The sequence below is a fragment of the Microtus ochrogaster genome, chromosome 8, assembly GCF_000317375.1.
Source record: "Microtus ochrogaster isolate Prairie Vole_2 chromosome 8, MicOch1.0, whole genome shotgun sequence".
Classification (NCBI taxonomy): Eukaryota; Metazoa; Chordata; class Mammalia; order Rodentia; family Cricetidae; genus Microtus; species Microtus ochrogaster.
The window spans coordinates 35,725,240-35,750,691 of record NC_022015.1 but is presented as its reverse complement, the minus strand read 5'-3'; the positions used below and the strand labels follow the sequence as shown (position 1 = coordinate 35,750,691).

The 25,452-nt window shown below is 49.6% G+C and overlaps 1 protein-coding gene across 1 annotated transcript in view; it reads right to left on the bottom strand.

The window, feature by feature from the left end:
• Positions 1–25,452, bottom strand: part of Kcnq1 (potassium voltage-gated channel subfamily Q member 1) — a 323,053-nt gene that overhangs the window by 239,002 nt on the left and 58,599 nt on the right. The window contains exons 3-6 of the mRNA XM_005351578.2: positions 2,512–2,638; positions 2,021–2,099; positions 1,484–1,580; positions 688–828 (exon numbers count right to left, since the gene is read on the bottom strand). Of these exons, the coding sequence (XP_005351635.1) occupies positions 688–828; positions 1,484–1,580; positions 2,021–2,099; positions 2,512–2,638 (444 nt within the window). The remainder of the gene's footprint in view (positions 1–687; positions 829–1,483; positions 1,581–2,020; positions 2,100–2,511; positions 2,639–25,452) is intronic.

Below are 25,452 nucleotides of genomic sequence, written 5' to 3'. Positions count from 1 at the left end.
CACACAACATCACCACCCCTTGGGACATTCAGCCCTAGCATAAGAGGTCATCTGTCACACACCAGGCTCCATACATACTGGCAACTCAGCTGGTTTGAAGTCACCTAACCCAGGAGGCTCATGACCATCTTCATAACCTTAGGGCCTGCTGGCCCTCACACTGTTGCTGCCTGGGACAGTGAAGGACCATGTAAACCTCACATCCACAGAAACCCTGCTTCTTTCTCCCAGGCCCCAAGGACCGTGAAGATATTATGCCATCTCACGGCTTGATTCCTGGCACAGGTGTGCTCGCTGGATCAGCACAGAGACCAAAGACATGCAAAGTGTGCATCTGACCCCTCCCTTCACTCTGAGCCCATGACCCCTCCAGGGCAAAGATCACCACAAGGTTGAGGTACCAAGTTCCGTGTGTCCCATCAGCTTTCCCTTCCAAAACAGAAGTTGAAAGATAACAGTGTTCAAATTTCAAAGTGGGGACCAGGGAACGCTTACTCTGGTACAGAGGGACCCATACTGTAGGCTTCACGAGCAAATTTTGTGGTTGAAAAGTTTTTAATGTTGGGGTCAGTAGCCTCAGGGCAGGAGGCAAAACAATTGAGCAAGTAGAGCCCAATATCCCTAACCCTGCTGCCCAGGTCCATGTGTCCCCTCCCTGAGATACCCCTGCTAAAGATTCCAACTTACCACCCCCCACCACAGAGCATCTGCATAGCTGCCAAACTCGATGCGGCCGGACTCGTTCACAGCATCTTTCTCAGCCAGGTAGACAAAGTAGGAGGAGAAGATAAGACCCAGAAAGCCAATGTACAGGGTGGTGATCAGCTCCTGGGGACAAACAACACAACAGCCATGCTCATATACCCTGTGGTCCAGAGCTCCATGGGTGTGGTGAGAGTGCCTTGGTAGAAAGTTCCAGCATTTGCTAGATTATACTATGCTGGCTATAGGGTGGTCTACATGCAGAAGTCACCTTCCAGAGCAACCCAGTTTTCACAGCTCTTGAAGGTGATAAATAATGCTACTTGGCAGTGAGGCAGTCTCAGCTATCATGCTGAACCAGCCACTGGGTTACCAGACTCCTCTGTTCTCATGGCAGGACAGTACTTAAGAGTCATGATACCATTGGACGGTATCTGAGACCCTCGCCACTGCACCATCCTTGATTGCCGAGCTTCCTAAATCTGTTCTCCACTGTACTTTTGTCCCAAGTCTGAGGGAGGTGGCATCAGCTCTGCACCATGGGCAGACCAAGTATGCTGCCATCGTGGATATGGAGTGGGTTCAGACTGCGAGGGAGGGCTCTAGGGGTTCTGGACCCTGTCCTCAGACCCACATGCCTTGGTATCTGCTTAGCTCTGGGTCACTAAGCTGGGGTCCTGGCACTAAGATACCACCAACCCCATATCCCAGCCTTGTGAATCTCTGGCCCTTCTGCTGTAGGCTGACTAGCTTCTGTCCTGCCCACACCAGGCTCACTCACCTGACGGTGAATGAAGACCACAGAGCCCAGAAGCCTCCAGGTACCCCCCTGGCGATCAACGTGCAGCATCCGCAGGATCTGAAGGAAGCGGATGCCCCTAAGAAGCAGGGAGAGAGGGCCTAAGAGGGTCATGGTGGTCACAAGCATTTGCCTCCTATGTTCCTGTCCCCACCAAGTGCCAATGGGTAGAGGAGACACACACATGTCACCCTGTACTGGGCCATCTTGCTTCCCACAGGTGCCTGTGAACCCTGACTCTAGCAGTCCTTCCAGATGGCCTTCTTGGGGGAGGCCCAAGTCACCTACATTGCAACCACCGAGTCGGCCTATCACCTAAGTCCTAGGAGCTTGGAAGTGCTGGGGTCAGGCTTTGAACCCAGGGTTGCCTACTGTTTCAATACTATGAACTATGGTCACCCTGCCCCTTCTCAACCCACCATGAAAGAGCCAAGTAGAGGGAGGAGAGGCTACTGCTTACGAGGAGGGAGCCCTGTGGTGGGTCCTGTCTCACAGGGAGAAATGGAAGAGCCAACATACCTGATAGCCGATGTCGCAAACACTTGTCCTTTGGAGCCCACACAGAGAACAACCATAGAGGCTACAACCACGATGAGGTCTGTGGGAGGGGCAGCTGGTTATTACTTCTGGCACCCAGGGATTTGGGGACGTTGGGTCACCACCCAACCCCGGGTGATGTGACATTCAAGCAAGATGAGACCCAACTATTCAGGGTACATGAACAATCTAGGTGGGGACCCACGCATGTGTCTTTACCTAAATCAGAGTAGACAGAGCCTAAAGCTTGTCAAGCCTTGCTGGGCAAGGAGAGTCACATGAAGCTGTGGCTCCAGGGCTGGGGGAGCCGGGCACACTTCCTGCTGGCCACAGGGCCTGTCTTGCTGTAGGGAGAACAATGTGTGGGGGAGTGTCTCAGCCCATGGGGACTCTCTGGGAAGGACTGTGATGGGGGATGTCCTTCTGGCTGCAGGGGCGTGGTATGGAGTGTCTGTAGGGTAGGCAGGACTCACCAATGATGGAAATGGGTTTCCGGGCAAAGCGCAGCCTGCCCCAGATGCCCACATACTTGCTGCGGCAGCCTGCAGACCAGAGGCGGACCACATACTCTGTCCCAAAAAACACCACAAGGACGATCTCCTGCGGAAGACAGCAGTAAGCTTGTCAGAGGCTACAACCACTCAGGTTGGACCACCTACACCAGCGTATCATGCCCAAGAGCCTCTGCTGAAGGATACCCAAGACTAGCAGGCTCAGTATCCATCTGTAGTAACAGGTGGTGTCTATGAGAGGCACCTGCCTGGAAAGGCCAACACACTGAGTCCAGGAACCCCAGTAGTGGACACTGGTCAGCTACCTCTGTCTAAGGAAGACTCCACACCAGAGTTGGGCATAATGACTGAGTGTCACAACACAGTGTTGACATCCGTGTTGTCCAGCTTCATGAGATCCACAGAGCTCAAACCCTGCACCTGAAGGAGGGTTCAAGTATATGTGTCTTTGGAGGACTGTCCCCCTTTCATCTCATAGCTCTGCCTCATGCTAGAGACACCATATCCACCATCTGTTTCTTTTTTTTAAGCCTTCCTATACTCTTATTATTATATTATTGTTATTATTATTATTATTATTATTATTACACCATCTGTTTCTTGACTGAGGTCTGGGTGCAAGAACCCTCCCAACCCATCCAGAGATAGCAGGACGAATAAAACAAAGGACACGGGCAGCTTCAGCTGTAAAACAGCTCCCCTTGGCCACTTCACATAGACCAGGCCTCTCCCAGTGTATCCACATAGGCAGAAAGCTCTGGAAGGGAGGGGCTTACAAGCTAGAGGAACCCAGGCTATAACCCAGGTTACAGGGTGGAAGGACAGATGGACAGAAAGCTGAATGGGTAGATGAGGAGATGGGTGAGTGCAGAGACAGATAGATACATGAGTGGATGGATGGATGGATGGATGGATGGATGGATGGATGGATGGATGGATGGATGGATGGGTGGGTGGATGATCAGTGAGTAGGGGTGGGTGCGTGGGCGGAGGAATAAGTGGGTAGACGGATGGTTGGTTGAATAGGTGAACAGAAAGGCAGACCAACAGCAGACAAATGCAGGTCAGCGGTGTGAGAACCAAGTTCAAAAACAAAGGGGGCCATTAGCTCTCTCAGTTAAGTCAACAGCTAGACAGAGGTTTCCTGGCACTTGACGCAGCCTCTGACTATGATTTAGAATCCACCTAGCAGCAGTCTTGAGGCCTGCTCAGTCTGTCACAGCTCTGGGTGGGAGCTGCTGGGCTGCTTCCTGCTCGCACAGCCTTGACACAAACTGAAGGAATAGTCACTGCAGGCCTGACTATCACCATGAGAGGAGTCAAGGCGAGGCTCATAGGGCCTTGCTTTTGATTGGTACATAGCCTCTGCTTCTCCATCCTTCACTATCTGTCTCTTCGATGAAACACCCAAAGGCCTGCCACATGCACAGTACTGGAGGGTGAGGCAGTGACTGACTTGCCATGGGACAGTGGTAGCAGGAGGTCTTGTCTGGGGTACCCATATTCTGCTGCCAGTCTGGGTTCCTTCCCAGCTCCTGCCACAGGGCCATTGTCATAGGGACTGACTGTCCTGACTGAGAATACTCTTCCTGCCTGCTCTATCCCTGGGGAGCTCAGGTCTGGCCCTTCTCCCTGCTATGGCATGGATGTGAGTAGCCCATTGCAAATGGGTGATTGGAGGATTTGATGAAAATACACATTTCATGTGAATTACAGCCTGCTCTGACCCTCAAGGTCTTGACCCTGTTCCAAACCTGTGCCCCAGCTCCCAGTCAGCCTTCATTGGTAAGAGGCCCTTGGGGAAGGCCTGGGGTGAGGAGGTGAAACCACTCCCACATATGTTAGGGAACTGTGCAAAGCCACAAACCCACGAAGCCACAAAGCATTGTGCTGTTCAGGCCTGCTTCCAGCTGGCTCCCTGCCTGCCTCCCTCAGGAGCCTGGCCCTGGAGGGGACTTCCTCCTTGACGGGTAACATTGACTGGCCCTGCCCCCACCAGTCGCCTGCCAGAGAATCCGTCATGAGTGGGGGCTGAATACTGCCTACCATACACAAATGCTCTTGATTAAGACAAAATACTATACCACCTGGCTTGTGTTTCAGGCAAGAGCAAGACTTGATGGTAGGCATGAGCTTGGGAGAGAGTCATACCTCCTTCCTTGTGAGAAGAGCATTTGACCCATGAAGTGGATTCATTGAGGAAGGGGGTCTGTGTGATGGCTAAGGGTAAGAGAGAAAGAGGGTGTTGGCAATGATGGGTCCTCTTTGACTGAGCATACCGGGGAGGAGCCATAGTCTCATTCACTCCAGTCAGTGCTCACTATTAGCCTGTGGAATGAATGAATGAATGAATGAATGAATGAATGAATGAATGAATGGACAAATTTGTGAAGAGCTGGGTTGTAGGATGTTGATTTATCTTTGTTTCTTGAGAGCCTGGGCCTGTAGGATTGTTGCCCAAAGTACTGTGTGTGTCTTTGACCAATATGAAAAGCCTGCTCCCAGTCCCCACTGCAGAATGTGACTTCATGGGGGACAGCATGCCTGACCATGCACAGCCCCAGTCGGTAGTTACAGAGCTAGCTCAGACAGCAGGCCTCTGTCCCAACTTCTTGGGCCATCCATCACCCAGCTGGCTGGTAATCTAGTGGGGTTTTCTCATTTAGATGTTTGTCATTACTTAAATACCTTCTTAGCAATGGCTTCTGTTGACTACAGGTGCCCCCTGACCTAATACTTGGAGGAAAATCCATTTTGGGATTGGCCATGTGAAACAACAGGACCTCTTACACAAATCTCCAAATCCTATTCAACATGTGGACACAGTGTGAAGTCTGGCTTCAGAGAGCTTGGGCCCCATCATCCCCTGAAAATATCTGGCTAGTTATGTCCAGAGCAGGCAGGACTAAGTTAATTAGAAGGGCTCAGTGGCTGCTGGGAAGGGGCCGAGGAAAACAGCCCTGTCCGGGGTGGGATACAGCCATATTCAGTGTTTGCAGAGATAAAATGGTCTCCATCACCATTAGCTTTGCATGTATCCTGGAGCTAGGAGGGGTGGCCCTCAGACCATAGGCCACACTGGGACTCCAGCAAGGAGTTGGCATTTGGCAGGAGTGTGAGTCTATGGGAGATGCACAGTGGGCCAGTTTTGTAGCAGCATTTCATTTGTGTTTTAATAAATAAAGCCTGCCTGAAGATCAGAGAGTAAAACAGCCCCACTGACCAGCCTTACAGACCAGGCAGTGGTAACATAGACCTTCAATCCCAGTAACCACACTAGTTGCCGTAGAAACCGGGCAGCGCATGCCTTTAATCCCAGTGGTGCATGCCTTTAATCCCAGCCCTAGAGAGGATTATAAAACGGGAGGAGACAGTTCTCAGACAGAGTCTCATTCTGAGATTCCCGGAGGCAGGATCGCCATTTTTGGACTGAGGTCAAGGTAAGAGCCAGTAGCTGGCTATTTGCTTTATTGACCTTCAGGTTGAACCCCAATATCTGTTTCTGAGGTTTTATTAATCGTACTTCATAGTTTGACTCAGGCAACAACACCCTAGTCCACAGGAGGGTTAGGAGAGGCTAGCTTAGCTTCCTTAGAATAGACCCCAGGGTTGATGTCAACTGTTCCCCCAGCATGGTCACCCCCTGCCATGGGAGTCAGACCCAAGGCTCGCTGGTCCTGTATAAGTAATCTAAGTACAGTCCCAGTGTTGAATGAGAGGCCTCAAATATCTCTACAGAACACAGAAACACCTGCTAGTCCTCCATGCCCATTCCCACTCTCCACCTGATGTCAAAGGCTAAGGGTGACTACCCAAAGGATCTCATGGCCTAGTGCACCCCAAGATCCTTCCTAGATTCCAGGCACATCACATCTTCTGAGTTCTCCATGTCTTCAGAGGCTTGATATGTGGGGTGTACTCCCTTACCCAATCTTCCAACCACCTGCCGTGCTTAGGCCATTCCAGCACCCCTGAGCCTTGGAAGAAGCAACTAAGTAGCCAGTATGCTCCCCTCCAAAAAAAGCACCAACCCAAGGCACTCAGCATTGTCCAACCCCCTAAAGGGCCTCCCAGAGGAATCCACATACTGCCAGAACCAAGGACTCAAGGCCCGGAGACATTGATGGAGTGTGGCCCTGAGCTCTGTCCTAAAGATACAAAAGAAAGGGCTGTCCTTGGGCCAGCTAGCTTGGTCTGAGACAAAAGGCAAGAGAACACAGCGGCCCCTCCCACCCTTACCACTGCTCCTTGGACTAGAGCTGGACTAGCTTCGCGGCTGAGACTCCTCTGTCAGGGACAAGCACCAAGCACGGAGCCTGCAGCTTTTCCTGGATTCACCAAGGCAGGACCACTGTGCCTCTTACCAGACACAGGGAAGAAAGCTCATGAGAACAGGAGAAACAGACAGACTCGGGCCACGGCAGGGATCTCATGGGTCTCAAGGAGTGGACTCTGGCGAGTGAGGCTATTTGCCTCTCAAGAGGAATTATTGCTGACACATGAGCAGGACTGAGCATACATGAGGACAGATGAGGTCTGGGAAGTGTCTGAGAGTAGGGATAGTTTATACACGTCAGGGTCTTGTGGGATCAGAGACAGAAACCAAGGTGTAACAAAAAAGGCTTAGGATGGAGAGTGGCCTAGAGATATAAGAGTCAGTTACCTGGTCTGTGACAGGAAGTGTCCAGAGTAAGAACAGAAGATGAGCCCAGGCCATGTATGGGTCCCAGCACCCCATCCTGGTGGTCATCTGTTCACAGCAGGAGAGCTAAAGGTTATGCGTGTGAGTCTGGGCTGGGTGGAGGTATGAAGAGCCAGCCCTGAGGAGATACAGGAACCCCTGCTAACATACTGGCCCCTGTCTCCTCTAGACCCTTGAGGAGTTAGAGAGGATGTCAGGGCCAGAGCCTTATCGTTGGCTCCCTGTCCAGAGCTCTGTCAAAGAAATGAGAGGGGTGGCCTAGTGGTGTACAAATGCCAGTGCCAACAAAAGAGGTTTGGACAGGCTCTGAAATCAACAGTCTCTAGAGTGTGCCCCTGGCAGCACCCTGCTCCTTTGCCCATGCACGGGTTCCAATCCACGTGATATGCCATCTTCCGTGACCAGGAAGCAGGCCCTAGCCATAGTCTGCTTATTTCCCATTCAGAGAGTGTTAAAAGGTTTATCTCAAAGGAGTGATCCACATACATTAAAATTGTTTTTAAAAACAAAGCTTCTAGAACTGAGGCTCAGTTGACAGGTGTGCTTGCCTAGCATGCCCGAGGCCCCAGGTTCCATCCCCAGCCCTGTGTAAAGCAGATGTGGTGCTGTACACCTGGACTCCTAGCTCCAGGGGCAGAGAGGCAGGAAGATCAGAAGTTCAGGGTCATTCCTGGTTATGCACAAATTTGAAGCCAGCCTAGTTAAGTGAAACCCTGTCTTAAAACAAAGAAGCAAAACAAAACAAGAAATTACAAAAAAATAAGACAGAGGACCCGAATAGGCAGTTATTTGGGAAAAACATACAAATGAGAAAGACATCCCACAGCCTGTCACTAACTGTGGGAACATGGATACAAACAGACACTGCTGTGTCCCTCCAGCCTATCAGGATGGCTATTAGCAAAACACAGGCAACGACAACAGTGGAAGAGGAGGTGGAGAGGTGGGGCTATCACACATGGCTGCCTGAGGGAGACACAAACCCAAGGTACAGGGGGCATGGTTCATTGGCTCCCCAAGTCATGAAGCATGGAGTTACCACCCACTCAATTCTGCTCTAAACAAGGCTCTATCTTAAAAAGAGAAACATAAAAGGAGTAGTAGCTCAGAAAAAAATACAATTGCTGAGCTATGCAGAACATAGTTGTTAGAGAACTTGCCCGGCATGCATGAAGCCCTGGGTTCAATCCCCAGCATCACACAGAATGCATTGATAAGAAAAAATAAAGAGCTGTCATAGAGCTCAGCAATTCTACTTTGGGTGCTACGCTCAAAAGATGGACAGAACTTTGAGGAGCTCTCTGGCCGCTGTGTTTACTCTGGCAAGGCACACAGTGGCCAAAGGCAATGTCCACCAAGAGGCTGGATAAAACAGGCTAGAGACACAGCAGGGCGCACAATATTCCTCCAGATGGGAGTGTGCTCCAACACAAGGCACGGACCTTCTGCTGAGACACAATCCTGAAAGATCCTACTGCTAGTACAACTGTAGGTCCTTGAGTTGCCGAAGCCACGGGGACACAAAGCAGGATGAGGTGGCAGGACCTGAGGAGTCTGTGTTTAAAAAAGATCAGAGTCCATCTGCGAAGAGGAAAGGTTCTCGAGGTAGACAGCGGGGACGGCTGCACAACACTGAATGAGCTTCATGCCGCTAAGCTGGACAGTCGAACATGGCCAAGATGAGTGAGCTTATGGCATGCATGTTTTAGGAAGGGAGGGGTGGCAAGATGGCTCAGGAAAAAACTGCGCTTCCTGCCATCAAGCCTGTTAACTCAAGTTTGATTGCCAGACCCACATGATGGAAGAACAAAACGGATTCCTGCAAGTTATCTGACCACCACATGCAATCTTAGATACACACAGGCACACATGTACATGCAAAATAAGGAAATAGATGTAATAAAGAGACAGGATGAGAAGAGAGCGTGGAGTCAGGAGGTTCACAGGCTCTACTGCCTGCAAAGTAACAAATGGACCCTTGCATGGCTTCCATTGTGAAGATAAGGGAGACAGCGTTGGAGCAAAGGCAGGAAGCAACCAAGGACTTAGGTCCTTTCTAATCTCATTTCGCTACTGCAATGATGGAACAGATTGATGCATGGGCTCGGTAGCACTCTTGGGTTCTGTATGCTGCCAGGGACACCCACGCACAGACACACTGCCTCTGAAAACCTCACAGTGGGAATGAAGTTTTCCCATTTGACAGATGGACACTATTCCCCCAAACTGAGCTGCAAGAGATGCAGAAGACAAAAGCTCGGCATGACAGAATTTCTGACAGTCCTAAAAACACATGTCACTCATGAACACTCCCTACACATGCACATCAGGTGCTTGGGGGCAACCATAGCCTAGCAGCGACCTGCCCACCCAGGAGCCTGCAGGGCTGAGAGTAAAGTAAAGGAGGTGCTTTACCAGGGTGAAGCTGGAACAGGGGAATGGCCGGCACAAGGTTCACAGCCTCCTGGCTCATCACTGAAGGTTGCAGGCGACTTATCCATTGCTTCATTTTATCAGCTGGTAAATCCCATTTCTGGAAGGGTGGGGGTCCAGCTTACCACAGTCACTCACCTATGGGCCACAGCAAAGTCAGGACATGGCAGACTTGGCTCAGCCCAGCTGCCTCGAACCCTCAGATAACTCTCTTTTTGCTTAACAATCAAGGGAGCTCAAAGATGCTTATCATGAGTATTCGGTGTCTCTGATGTTACTGTTTTATTATCTTTTTAGTGAAAGAATAAATTGAAAGCCACTGGAAGATTAACTACTGCTAATGAAGTGTTGGCCGGTATGGGTAGGGGCCCTGGCAAGAGGGCCAGCAAAGTCAGGTCACGGAGCCAAAGGCCCTTCAGACCCTGGACAGGGCAAAGAATGTTAGGTACCTCTAGGCCCCACTTAGGCCACCAACTGGCATTGGGGTGATGTGGGAATCTATGGCTAGGGTTCTACCATCCTCTCATAGCTAGGAAACCTGTAAAGCGGCTGTTTCCTGAGCCAGGGGGCTTCTTGTGGGAGGACAGTGCCATCTCAGCACAAAGTCAGCCAGCAGACTATGGGGCCAGCTGTTCTGACTCTACATGGGCCCCAATAAGCCATAGAGAGGGCCAGCCTTGCATCCTCGGGAGGGGCAGCTGGCCGGAGGCTTGGTGCCGGCATGCAAGCTGCTCAAAGCGCCCTTTGTTCAGGTCCTGCCTGTGGCCAGCTGCTCCCAGCCGCTGGCCTGTGCTGAGAGCCCATGGGCCCCCCAGTGACATGTGCTGGGCACAGCTGGAGCCCTCAGGCCATGCTCACTGCCCACCCTGAGGAGCGTCAGTCCCCACAGGCCACCAGCTAGTCCCAGGTGACACAAAGCCTTCAGGGACTCTAGGGGGACATCAGGGTCCCACTGGCTGTAGACAGAACCAGGACCCTGTGGAGAAGTAGCCCTTTCTATAAGAGCCCACTTTTTCCCAAATATCCCAGGAGTTATGAGTACCTCAGTGGTCACAGCTGAGTTCCCTTGCTCACTGTGTGGTGGACTCCGATTGGTTGGCAGCTTTGCCAAACCCCTCTGAACGCAGCTCATGACTTTGGTTGGCTTACCTGAGCCCCTGGCTACCTAAGGTGGCCTGGAATGGTTTAGCTTGCTTAGACAGTAGGGGATGTAGGTCCTTTTGCACCACGGACTGCTCCCAACAGTGACAATAAGCTAGTGGGGCCCTGGGGCACAGCACAACACAGCCAGGAAGCAGGCATTTCCTCAGGCCTGCCACCATGAAAGCTAGTAAGCTGTCACAGAAAGCTGGAGGCAGAAGACCTGGTCCTGGGAGTTGGCCGCAGAATCCCACACAGGCCTTCTGCAGTAGCCAGCTCCCAATGGCACCAGCCACAGATCAGCAGCTGCTGTGTCCACACCCATTAGGGGAGACCTGATTTGGGGGGAACTCTAGGAGACACAGAACTACTTTCCCCTGAGAACCAGCCCCAACTGCCAGCTGTCTGAGCAGCCATTCTCCACACTGGGCAGAAGAGGCTATGAAGCTTGCTCGGTCACCATGGGGATGGGTGTTCCCATCTACCCATTAGCCAGGCCCTGAGAGGGCACAGCAGCTGTTATCTGGCCCTTCCATTGTGGATCCCACTTCAGTAGGTGGCACGAGGCCCAGGGTCCGCTGCTATCTGGGGAAGCTTGTGTGGGACCAAAACCGCAGGGGGTGCCTTGAAGACTGGTTGTTTCCCCTGAATCACATTCTACGTCAAACCTTCCCCTCAAAGGGTGTGGAGGTCCCCATCTCCCTTCTTTCTGGTCTAGTGCCCACCTTCCGGTTGAGGCTCCGCCATCGAGGACCCCCCCCATACTCAACCCTCCTTCTATTATGTTCCAGGTATAATGGCCCACCCAGCAGGACCTTGAAATTCCAGTTTGAACAGTGACAGACTGTCTCCACAAACTTCCTAACAAGTCCCTCTGGGATAGTCAATGCTCTTAGGAAGCAATAAAAATGCAATCCGTTTGCCCAGGAAGTACCTCTTGAGCACGCTGTCTCAGGGTTTGGGAACTTCTGCTCCAGCCACGGAGACAAGGTCCAAACAGGAGGCAGATGGGGCAGAGTAGGGATAGGCCAAGGGCCCCAACAGTGGGCTAGCCCATGCTTGCACCGCCCATTATTATCAGGGAAAATCCTCCTCGGATTGGAGGATTCCGTGCCTCAACCTTGGAATAAAGGCTGCCCACCCACGGTGGGGAGGAGAGCAGGCCCTGTGGTCATTTTAATTTTACGTGTGCTGCCGGTGCGGTGCTGTGTGTACTGACTAGAGTTACATGCGGTTCAGGTGGTTTAATGGGCTGCTTCCAGTCCTGGGACCCAGCTTGCTACAGGCCCGCAAGGTGGGGGTGTTCATGCCCAGCCCACTCCCTTCCTCCCTGCTTGGGTGTTCTAGAGGTCAGGAGGCGAACATGGGGGTTCAGTGGTCTCCTGACGCCTGGTGGGGGGCAGGGTAGATGGCGCCAGGATATGCACGCAAACCAGCCCAGGAAATCCCTGCCCAGAACTGCCTCATCAGCAGATTCAAACCAAGCAAATTCATGCCATCCCCCAGACGCCTCCAGGGTACTTGTGAGCCAGTCTCTCCCCCACCCCCACAGTAGAGAGGAGGCAGCCTGGGTGCTCTGGAAGTGTGTGTCTGCATAGGACAGGAGGCAATGATTTTTCTTTAATGAATTTCAAACTATGTGGGGTTGCAAACACCAGCAATGGAGGAAGGTGATGACAGGCAGACGTGAAAATGAAGTATCTGCCACAACGGGGAAAGGGGGCAGTCTGAGCCTTGCTGGGGGCAGGATGAACAGTGTCTTTCCATCAAGAGAGGTCAGCTCCACATAGCTGTCCACAGCTGCCCTGTCTTCCCTCACTGAGCTGAGTTTCTCTGGATATTTAGGAAAGGGCCCCTCTATCCCTGCTGATACAATGTTTCCCCTTTCAACATTTTAATCATTTGTTTTGATGTTCCTAGTTTTATTCATTCCTTTTTTCTTTCTTTCCTTCCTTTTCTTTTTTTTTTTTTGTTGTTGTTGTTGCTGCTGCTGCTGCTGCTGCTGCTGCTGCTGCTGCTCTGCTGCTGTTGTAAAAGGGTCTCTTGGAGTTTGGGCCGGCCTCAAACTCTATGTAGCCAAGGATAACCTTTATCTTCCCGTACTCCTCTCCTACCTTCATATCCCCAGTGCTAGGATCACAGGTGTGCAGCACCATACAGACTGGAGATTGAGCCCAGGGCTTCGTGCATGCTGGGCAAGCGCTCTTTCAACTGAGCTAAGTCCCCAGCCCTTGCAGTGAGTTTGGATTAGAGAACGCGAACAATTATCTCAGTAGTGTAAGTTGTGTTCTTTTAATACGAGCCCAACATGTGATTGGCTTCAGAAATCTTCCACGGATGCAAAGAAGCAGAGACTACCCATTACTGGACTCCAAACCTCACAGAGACAGCTTGAAAACCTGGTCCCCACATTCCTTGCCACTCTGGCCCCCAGAATCTGGGCTTTAAGATCGAGAGCAAAGGCTGGTATATTCTCCTGCATATCCTGTCTCTCGGCTCCTGTCTCCTGGAATGCTCACTTCTGCTTTTTTTTTTCCACTACAGATCAAACCCAGACCCCTGCACACACTAGGCAAGTGCTCTGCCACTGCTCTTGTGGACTCTGTCCCTCCCCCCCCCTCCCCCCCGTTCTGGAATGTTCATTTCTAAAGTGGAGCTATGAGGAAGCTGCCACACAGCAGGGTAACAGCCTTGGAGGCAGATTTCTGCACAGGGCCGCTCCTGTGCTAAGCAGAGAGGTGCTAGCCCTAGAGCTGGGGAGCCTTCAAGCCCGGGAGCTGTGCTCTGGGGGCTGTCTGAGGTGCTGGATTTGTGGGGTTTGGTGGGGGCGGGTGCCTGGCTAGAGAGAACAACAAGTTATTTTAGATTCCCATTAGATTCTGAACTACTTACTTACTTGCCTGTGTTCTCTGATCTTGTATCTACTCTAAGCCTACTCTGAAAGAATTGCCTTATGATACCTGTGATGGTTAGGGCTAATTTTCAGCCTTACAAAATCTAGAACCACCATGGACACTCTGCGCATGTCTGTAGGGCCTCTCTTGATTATGTTCCCTGATGTGGAGAGAACTAGGTTGTCTGGGTGAGGAAAGTGAGCTGGACAATAGCACGTAGATGCTCATTGCTCTCCTCTTCTGACTGCAGACTTAGCGTGAGCAGATGTTTCAAGGTCTGGCTGCCTCGACTTCCCCACCGCAATGAACTGTAACCTGGACCTGTGAGGCAAGATAAACCCTTTCTCCGCTAAGTTCCTTTTGCAGGATATTTTATCATAACAACAAGAAAAAAATAATCCACCCAGTCACCACAGTTATCCCTCTTTTCCACACTCCACATAATATATCTCAAGCATTCTACCGTGTGATGTCTTCTTATTTATAATTGGGCCTCACCCACACTATCCCAGGCTTCAGTGTTGACAACCTGCTGCCTGCCTCCTTCTCTGTTTTCTGTGTAGTTTCTTTACATATTTTTGACTATCCCTCTCTCTTTTTTTTTAAACTGTCTATTATGTTTGCTTTACTAAATGTATTGGATCTATCTGTTTAAAAATATAAAAAATCAGACTGGGGCTATATAGTCACCAGCAATGTCACTTCCTCAGCACAGAGCCTGGAGCTACAGCCCCAGCACAAGATTAATTCGGTATGAACAAATAAAACCCCATCTGACAGCCGGCTGCCTTTCGGACATTTTGGACATCTCCTTTAGGAAGATGAATTTAGGACATTAACATTTAGTATAAAATTGAATGCATCTGATTTGATTCTTTCATCCTCATGTGTGCTATGGTTCCTTGCCTCTCCCTGCTTTCCGGGCAGCTGCTGAGTTTGTCAGCACAGCCCTTTCTGCTTATCTCGCGGACCAAGACATTTTACTGTCCTCTTTCATTCTACCAGACCCGTAAAGACAGAACTAAAATCAGCTCTTATCTAGCAACACTTCCCACAGCACTGCTTTCGTGAGACTTTTCCCTAGTGAGCCAGTGATTTGTGTCTGGCTCTGTCTCTTCTGACCTCTAGCAGAGTCCTTAGAGCCAGGCACAGCCTAAAGCTTTTTGTCAAAGGCCAGGCAGTGGGTGTTTAAGGCTCTGTGGACCACATGGCCTCCTTCCTGAAGTGGAAGGGACAAGAGACAGTACATCCACAAGAATTCATGCTATGTGCTCATAAAATTTGATTTGTATAGACATATAGGCTGACTGTGGACCAAGTTCACAGACTTCCTGGTTCCTCATCCTCTGGTGGAAGAGTGTTATCAGGTAAACGGTATCAACACAAATTCCTGTCAACATCCCCTTGCCCAGGACTTCAGGGTGTTACCATATTTGGAAGCAGGGTCTTTGCAGATGTAATTTAAGATGAGGCAACAAAGGCATGGGATGTGTTCTTCATCCAACATGACAAGGGGACTTTAAGATCCAGAAACAATGGTAGGGAGAAAGCCAAGTGGGTGTGAGGGTAGAGGTTGCTACAATGTTTCTATAAGCCACAGAACACCAAGGATTGCCAGCTTCCAGAGAATAGACTGGGAATGGGTTCTTCTCAAGGCTAGAAGGAACTTACCAGCTAATTGCTTATCTTTGATTTACAGCCCAGAAAGAATAACCCCTAAGCAGCTACAAGCTGTCACCCAGACCAATCCAGGAGTTGGACCAGGACCCCGAGAGATATCTACTCCTCTGTCAGGCCAGAAGAGCTCCCAACAGACTGTCTTTCTCCTTGTGGGCATATGGAACCACTGCTTCCTCACACCACCAAGCAATGTGGGCTTTGAAGAATTAACCCAAGTCATGGGAGGTAGCAGCAAGGCCTCAGAGGTGTGCTGGCCTCTGTCTAGATGGCGGATGAACTCTAAACCCCTGAGAATACAGAGGGACCTCTGCACATAGGAGCAGCCCCAGTAGCCCACCTTGAAATTTGCTTTTGTGGGGGCAGGGGCCTAAGATTACCCATACTTGGAACTCCTAGACAGTTTTGCAATCATTTAAATCAGTCCTCAACCTTTGCCAAGAAAGTCATACCCATCTATTGCCCAGTTATATGAGGTTTTACTTAGACTCTCAACCCCACTACCAGTGGCTGTCAACCCCAGGGAGAAACCTCCCAAGATGGGTCACTTGTTGGGACTGGGATGTGTTTTTATATGCAGGGAGCCCAGACTTCGAAAGCCACTGCAATCAAGAATTTCCCCAGGACTAGAGTTTAGTGAAGCGGAGACCCTCAGGGTGAGCACCCTTCACCACAGCTGTAGACCTGGGCAAGCCTGCTGACCCACTGCCTGGACTCCGACTCTGTCTATGGAGGCCTAGGGGCTACACCTAGCCAGACAGTTCTGAGACCTGCGGGGCAGGAGGATAAGTGGGTCACCTAATCACAGGCTGTACTATGCCTGTTTGAGCCTGCACTGGGGGCATAGTGCTTGGAGTTGGTCTATTCATTGTTCACGACTCACTCACTGTGCAAATCGAGACATCTTAATGAGGGGAGACTTTAGACAGGATTTTTTTTTCTTCCTGTCAGGAATGTTTTAAGGGACTGAGGAAATTGTGCGTGGATTTGCTGTTTTAGGAGGTGGTAAGTCAACAACTTCAGAGGGAGCCCTGCTACTTCAGAGCTCATGTCTGCACAGTTCATGGGAGACATACACGCGACCTGCCATGGGTTCTGAGCGCTCATCTCCTCTTCTCCTTGAGTTTCACTCCCTGGGGAAGAGGGTGTTTCCTGCAGATCCCAGCATATGGCTGCTCTCTGTGCCTGTGTCCTGTGTCCTGTCATGCAGGCTGGACAGGGGCCCACAGCCTCTGAATGGTTAGCAGCACAGAACAGAGATGGGAATGAAACAGCTCTGACGTCACAGTCAACCTGGAGTCCTCAGAACTCTGGGGTGAGCTTGCATACACATACACATACACAGACACAGACACAGACACAGACACAGACACAGACACAGACACAGACACAGACAGACAGACAGACAGACACACACACACACCTCATCCCAAAGTCTAAGTTTAGGAATACCCAAGGTTGTGTGTGTTTTGTTTTATGAATGTTTGGGTTTTTTGTTTTGTTTTGTTTTGTTTGAGACAGGGCTTCTCTGTGTAGCCCTAGATGTCCTGGAACTAGCTCTGTAAACCAGAACTGGCCTCAAACTCATAGAGATTCACCTGCTTCTGCCTCCTGAGTGCTGGGACTAAAGACCTATTGCCCGGCTTTTGTGTGTTTTTAAGATAGGATCTTATTATATAGCCCTGGTTACCCTTTCACTCAGTATATAGCCCAGGCTTGCTTGGAACCTGTGCCAATCTTCCTGCCTCAGCCACCCAAGACCTGTGTGCTACCACACCCAGCTCCAAGATGGTCTTGTCTTCAAATTCAGGTTTGAGGCTCCTGCTCCTTGGGGGGAGGGGGGAATGAATGCTTTGAAGAATGCAAATGGCTAAAATTTAGCCAAAGAGAAATTTGAAAGTCTCGGGTCCTATGTTTACTAATTTATCTCAAAAAAAATTCTTGCTAGGGAAAGTGCAGATGGGATGAACTCATGGGTCTGTACAACCTGGAAAGGAGAATACAAGACATTTTATATAGCCTCGGGCTGAAATGAAGGAGCATGGGTGTCTCCTGACCCAACCTCGGGTACCAAAGCAGAACACATGGCAGGAAAACTAGGCCTTTTCCTATGTGAACACAGATGCGCAGACCAGAACTCCGATGATCTAGTCCAACAGGATGCACGTTTAAAGGCACTGGAACGGAGATGGCTTTCTGTGACAAAAGGAGGGTTGTTTTGTTCTTTGCAGTATAATGGGTACAAAACAAAGTTTAAGAGAGGAAAAGGCAAAGCCATCTCAACAGGAAAGGCATTGAGGACTACCCAACAGCAACTGATACCGTCTCCTGGCCCAGGAAACCAGAAGAAAAAGAACATGCCCAAGTTGCCATCGCCCCCCCCCCCCAGGCATCAGATCCCACACTATCTGACCCGAGGATGGCAGACCACGTGGCCCCTTTCTGCTCACTGCTAAACTTCAAGTTCAAGGTCTCCAGCTGTGCCATGAGACAAACCAAGAAATAAAAGGAATGTGGACCAAAAAGGAAAAGTACAGATGATTTTATCTGGGATAACCAGACTTCTCCATAGAGAACCCTAAAGAACCCACAGCAAGCAAATAGAACGAGCAAGTTGACGCCCTTCTCCTAGTCATAAGTAAGGTCAGCAAAGCCGCTGGAACAAGGTTAACATGGGAAACAATCACTGTCCTTCTGTATCCTAGCAACAAACAACCCCCAAAACAAAATGGGGAAAACAGGGTCCTGTCAGGAACTTCAGAACCCTAAGGAACGAAGAAGCAATCTAACAGACTGTGTCCTGGAGACTGCATGGCACTTGACTGGGACTGAAGATACTTAAGCAGGTAGAGAGAGAAAGTGCAGTGCAGTTCAGGTACACGAGAAACCCACATTTCTCTACTCCCCTGTGCAATACCAGTCAAAATGCCAGGAGGGCCGGGTTTGGTTCTTGGCTTTGGATTGTTGTTAAAAGTTGACGACTAGATTCTCTGATTTTCCAGAGACTGTGAAGGGTACAGCAAAGCATCGTACTTTGAAAATGAACCAAATTGGAGGATTAACAAGACCTGATTTCAAGGCTTAGTGTAGAAGTCGCGGCAATCAAGGTTTTGCTGGCAGAACAGTTTACAAAGTCCAGAAATCGGACCCAGTGCACGGCCAACTGACTTTCATCAAAGGTGCCAAAGTAATTTCATGAAAAAAATAGTCACAGGGACATGAGGGTAACCACATGCAAAGGAGACTTGGTCCTGATTCGTACCTGTCACCATGCATAAGATTAAAACTGGAAGGAATTACAAATCTAAACAAGAAACATGAAACGATAAAGTTTCTACAGAAAACAGGAGAAAAGGCTTCGTAACCTCGCATTAGGCAAATATTTCTTAGACAGGTCACACAAAAAAATGAGCCCTTCAGGAAAACGGGGGGAACACCCAAAAATTAAAAACTGCTTTCTGAATGATACTGCGAAGAAGAATCAAAGATGAGCCCAGGGGAGGAGAGGCCTGAGCAACACAGATCAAGTGAAAGACGCCATGTCATGCAGAGCATCCTTCTCACTCAGCATGAAGGAGACATATAGTTGTTTGAAAAATCACTGAAGACTTCCCTGCAAGAGATCCACACCATCAGATGCTAAGAAAATGTGAATTACTATTATGATTAGAGTGGTTAACATTTCAAAAGCAGACAATGCTTTTTTTATTTATCTGCTTACTTTTAATGTGCATGAGTGTTTTGCCTGCATGTGAAAATGTACATAACAATCTTCTCGGCTGCCTAAGGAGGTCAGGAAAGAGCATTGGGTCCCTGTAACTGGAGTTAACAGATGTTTGTGAGTCACCAGTGGGTACTGGGAACAGAATCGGGTTCCTGTGCAAGAGCAGTCAGTGCTCTTAACCACTGAGCCATCTCCCCAGCCTTCACACAGACAATACTGTTGGTGAGGACCCACAGCTACTGTGGTGGTGCCCAGGGTGGCAATAGCAAAGTCAGTGGCAGCCATCTTGCCAGAGGGCTTGGCAGCTTCTGAACATGCTGATCCCCCCACTCAGGGACTGGGGGTGGGGGAGTTACTGGAGAGCAACAGAGGCAAGAACAACGCCAGAGCATGTGTGCAGTGCTCATGGCTGCTTTCATCATAATAACCAAACCCCAGAGACGGCTCAGATGTCCATCAGCCTGTGGACGGGTAAACAAGCTGCAGTACATTTTATCCTTTCCAAATGAAAGAATCAACCAGAGCACAGACCAGAAGCAGACGGGCCTCAAGTGAGCCCTGCAAAGTGATGGGAGCCAGACGTGGGGCTTCGTGCTGCACAGTCTCATTCTCAGGGGGACAGGATAGTTCCCAGGTGCAGGTGCAGGGATGGGCTGTGGTACAGGGCGTACAGAGCGTGTGAAGGAGCTCAATTTGGCCTAAGAATTTGCCAGAACTCACTGAACCAGACGTCTCACATGGGAGAGAGTTTTGCAGCACATAAGTTAAGCCCAACAAAGCTAAATCTAAGGCAAGAAAACTGAAACACACACAAGAGAAGCCTATGAGATGGGTGTGTCACTGGTGACGTTTTCAAAAGTTGAAATAGGAGCCAGCAAGATGATTCGGAGGGGAAAGGTGTCTGCCACAAAAGCCTGGCACCTTGAATTTGATCCTTGAATTCCCCGGAAAGGTGGAAGGAGAAAACCAACTCTACGGAGTTTTCCTCTGGCCTCCACATGTCTCTCAAGGCATACGTGCTCATATGCATGCACAGATAGGCATGCAGAATAATAATAAGTAAATAAAGTCTTTAAATGTTTGCAAAGTTTAAATACTAAAAAGAAAGATAAGCTAAGGTTTTGGAGACTTAAAAAGGAAACATCCGCCGGGCGGTGGTGGCGCGCGCCTTTAATCCCAGCACTCGGGAGGCAGAGGCAGGCGGATCTCTGAGAGTTCGAGACCAGCCTGGTCTACAGAGCTAGTTCCAGGACAGGCTCCAAAGCCACAGAGAAATCCTGTCTCGAAAAACCAAAAAAAAAAAAAAAAGGAAACATCCCACATTAGGTTGGCTGTAGGCACTTAAGCCACAGCTCCTGAGCACTGGGTGGGTTCTAGCCACAGCATTGACCACCACCCCTTCTCTAACCTCCTCCCTCAGCCTCTGGGAGTCCAGCCCAGCTGTGATCCCCTCAGCATCTTTCCTGGGAGGGGACAACCAAGGGACTCTCACATCAGGCTCATCTTGTTGCTCTTAGCACTTGTCATAAACTCTCAAGGGCAGCTGGAGTTCTGTTATGCCTTGGGCCTGGAATCCAAGACATGGGTGCAGAAGACTGGAGAGGGTGAATATCACTGCATATCTGTTTATGTCTTGGTCCCTAACTGAGCATGGTATCACTATGCAACCTGCCCAGCAGCCTTGGGGGCTCAGTTTTAAACACAGAATTCTGGGTCTTCAGCCACAGGAGAGGGAGCCAACCAGGTAACAGCAAAAATAGACAACCCACAGCATGCAAGAACTACTACAGCCTATGTTATGGTTCCTCCCATGCTAAGGTCACCCTGGGCCAGAAAGTCTGCCCTCCAGGGGGACCGTGATGCTTATAAGACAAAGTCCAGAGCCAGCGAGGGTAGAGGGTGAAGCTGACCTCACTGTCAGCATCTTGGGCCTTAGCCTGATACCTCTGTCCATTGGTATATTACATTTGGTTGACACCTGCTTTAACATTGCTGAAGGTGTCAGGAGTCATGCTCCTAATGGCTTACTTCTAGGGTCTGTCCCCTGTCCCTCCCAGGTGTGCCTACTGCCTTCCCTAATGTCTGTGGGCTCCCACACCTCCCAGTCACCATGCCTAAGTTTCTGCTTGGGAACACCAGGGTCCCCTTCCTACTACTCTGTGGAAGATACACTGGATGTCAGGCTTCTGGCCCCACATGGCCCCACATGCCAGGGTACACATGGTCACATGGGTATATGGCACCACATGTAGTCGCTCACAGTTACTTCCCACAAGACATCCTGAGGCCTATCGGGCCCCTGGCAGCTGGAGTGCAGCAGGGCACACAGGGCCTCTTGTCTCTCCTCAGGTGCTGGGATAGAGGCCCACCCTCCTGGCAGCCACACGGCATGATTACTGGAAGTATCCCAGGACTTCAGGCAGGTCCTTGGGACTGGTAGGCACTTTGCCTCTCCATCCTGTTTCCATGACCCCCGAGGGTCATGCAGCATTTCAGCTCTTCCGATGGAAAACCAGGGCCCCAAATTGCTCTCAAAGGCAGGCAGAAGTGGAAGAGGTGGCAGAAAAGCAGAGCCAGCCCAACAAAGGATGCCCCCCAGGTGCCCAGTCCAGGTACACCTAGCCTGGAGACAGCACCTCAGTATCCAAGCAGTCTGCCTTTCCTGCAATCTGACCCCACTGGCTCATGGTACCCAACGAGATGCTGGAGCTTAATAATGTCCACTGTAATTTGGAAGACCCAGGGCTGTAAGGTGACCATGGCCACTGGAAGCAGTCCTTCGTGGGGAAAAGGACTCTGGCACCTAGCCTGGAGACAGCGCTGAGACCAGGACACCTGGTTTTGTCCGGGCACCCAATACCTGTCACCAAACATCCTTCAAAGTGCTGGTGTTTGAGTCAGAGTAGTTCACAGGAGTCGGGGTGCGGGCAGGGAACAGAGCCCTTTGTTCCCTCCAAATGTGCCCTTACTTTGCCCTAAGTTGAGAGTGGCACCTCCACATAAGTTGGGCCAGCAATTCTCTCTCTCTCTCTCTCTCTCTCTCTCTCTGTACATGTGTGTATAATCCAAGTCAATTAGCCTAGGTCTAGAGCCCAGTATTCCCATGTGTATGTACTTGCACGAGTCCATGTGCGTGCACACATGCATGTGTGTGTATGTGCATACACACGTACAACAAGCAGGGTCAAAGAGTGATGGATAAGACTCACCTGCAAGGGGGTTATTGTATCCAATCTCCTCCTCTACATACCTACAAACACTGCTTAAGAAAAAGTTTCCCCAAGGAATTGGCAAACTCCAGAGATGTCTTCCAGAGCCTGGCCATTGACAGGCATGTAAATGTGTCCCCTTGGGGTACCCCAACTGCATCTAAAACTCTAAAAAAGGGAATGCGAGCAGTTATGGAAGCACTTTGGTTACATGGGAATTTTCTTTGACTTGTAATCTTCTGAGTAAATACAAGAATGCAGTCAGTGACACGAAGGTTTATATGTGTGTATCCCACCCCATCTCTTATTTCTTCAACATGGCCAAATTTGGTTCTGATTGAGAATGTAAACCTGTTGGGATCAGTGAAAGCCTTCTCTAGACCCCCTGAGTCAAGCCTAGTCCAGGTGTGTGTCTGCATGACTCATGCAGGCAGTGACCTTCAGGTCCACAGCACTGGCTCCCACGTGGAGAGGAGGGCGTTTCCTTTGGTTCCTACCATCCTTGGCCCCCATCATCCTATATACGAGTCCAAGTCTTGTAGCAACCCACAGCCGCCAACTCTCATTCTCCTTCCACTCTGACACCTGGAATCCTTGCAGCTCTGGTCACCCATGCCAGGCATACCAGGCTTACTGAAGGTCCTGCTGGGCATTGTCTCTTCTGATGGGAATACCAGAACCCAACCCTCTTCCCATTCCTACTATAGGATCCCTATTGCTCACTGAACAAAGCTATTCAGGACCCCTCTGCTGAGAACTGAAGGCCTGCCCCCATGTCACCTGTCATCTCTTTGTTCTTTGATAACAAAAATATACTCACAAAGGCTCTGACAAAGGTGAGACCAAGAACCTCAGCCATGGCAGTAAACACAGGGAGGGCCCACTAAATCTACTAGATAAAGAGATTTTGATTCACAAGGCCCAAGTACATGCTTCATACAAGGAATGTACTCTGTGCATCAAGTCACAAACAGTTTGAAATGAAGATGGATGAAAAGACATACATAGCATGTACATATTAAAAAAAGAAAAGACCATAGCAAACTAAACTAAACAGAAGGCAATTTTATAACAGCAGACAGGCAAAGACATCAGGAGGACATTGCAACCCTAAACACAAACACACCTAATAAAAGGACTTCAAAACACACTGAGCAAAACCTATAAGAACTACAAGCTCCCTTCACAGTAGGGGACCTCAACACCAGTCTCTTGGTGACAGAGGGAAAGAGGATGCGGAAGATCAGCAAGGACATGGCCAAGATAGACCATGCTGTCACTCACAGTGCCAGGTCTGTAGAGTGGGCCTCCCAGCACCAGCAGAATAAGCACGTGGACATGCTCTCAGAGAGTATCTACCAATATAAACCTGACCCTGGACCCTAAACTGAGCCTTACTAAGCTGTGATGGAGCTAAGGCATACTGAGTATTTTCTATAATCAAATCCAGATCCAGGTAGAAATCAGTGAGGGGGAGGGGGCAATCAAGAATGCCTGTGCTCAGTGGATACAGTCCTAAATAATCTATGTGTCAAAGGAAACATACCCTTTCACAAGATGGCAAGTGATGAGTCTACTCCCGATGGGTGGGAACAAAATATGGCCACCCTTTCTGCACCTGTTGAACACTGTCGAATCAAGGCTAGACAATGCCATCAGGTAAGAAAAGAAACCCACAATCCCAGTCCCAAGGAAGAGAAAAGTCTTTTCTCACCAGCAGCCAACATTGTTAATGCCACATGACAACAATGGCACCTACAAGAAGCTTCTAGAATTATCAAGATAAATTTACCAAAATGTCTGCAGTTCTCAATAAAGAATCAGATTTAACAGACCTATGACCATTAAATTCTACTTACAACCTTTTCATGGAGAGAAGTTGGGCTCAGATGGCATCAGGAGGAAGCTCACTACAAGAAAAGAGGAAAAACCAACTTGGCTCAGCAAGAGCATCAAAAATAATAAATAAACAACTGGAGCTGGAGAGACGGCTCTGTGGTAAGAGCACTGGTTGTTCTTCCAGAGGACCCTGGTTCGATTCCCAGCAACCACATGGCTGCTCACAAGCATCTGTAACTCCAGTGCCAGGGGATTTGATGCACTTTTCTGACCTCCACAGGCTACAGGCATGCATGTGGTACACAGTTATGCCTGTAGGGAAAGCACCCATGCACATAAAAGAATTCTAAAATAAACTTGGAAAAAAAGAACAACATAGGTACCTTGAAAACAGGTGTTCAAGATACCTGGACACTGAGACCTTGAAAAATAAAAGTAAACTCCACAAATGACTGTTTTTTGCTGTTCTACCTTAATGACAGTGAGGACACTATGGCATCCCAGGAGGACAGATCCGTGGCTCAGGACAGAGTCTAGCAGATCACACTCTTGTGGCACACTCGACTTTAAGAAGGATGGCAGGAGACTTGGGAGGGAAAGGAGATTCTTTCCAGAAAATGGTAGTAGGATAAATTCAGCATCCATATGAAGAAGTTAAGACTGCCAACTCCATTCCACACAAGGGGCTGGCAATTACTCTGGGGGTACACTGCCTAAGCAAGCAAGACAACCTTAAGTTCGGATCCCCAGCACCCATGTGAAAAGTCAGGCGTGGCTGCATGTGGCTGTGACCCCAGCACTGAAGGTGGAGACTGGTGGTGGATCCTGGGGCTTTGCAGGTCAGACTGTTCAGCTACAACAGTGAGCTTCAGGTTCAGTGAGAGACAAACACTCAAGTGGAAAGCAGTGTGTGTGGGGGGGATTAATGCCTGTCTACCTCTGGCTTCACATGCACCTGAATGGGCGAGCACCCCCATCATGTGTGCATGTGTGCACATGCATGTGTGCATACACACACTCTTTCACTCACACATACATACACACTGTATTACAGATCAAAACTATAGAACTATAATAAGAAAATATTTATGTCATGCTTAATATGTGATTCTTAGAAATAAAATTAAAAGGTAAGAATTAAAACAGAAGAAGGCAAAAATTTGTAAAATTAAAATTTTCTTTTTCTTAAGTTGCTAGGGATAGAATCTTGTGCATGTTCTCTATCTTTGGGTCACACTCTCAGGCCCAAACGCTGCTGCTGCTGCTGCTGCTGCTGCTGCTGCT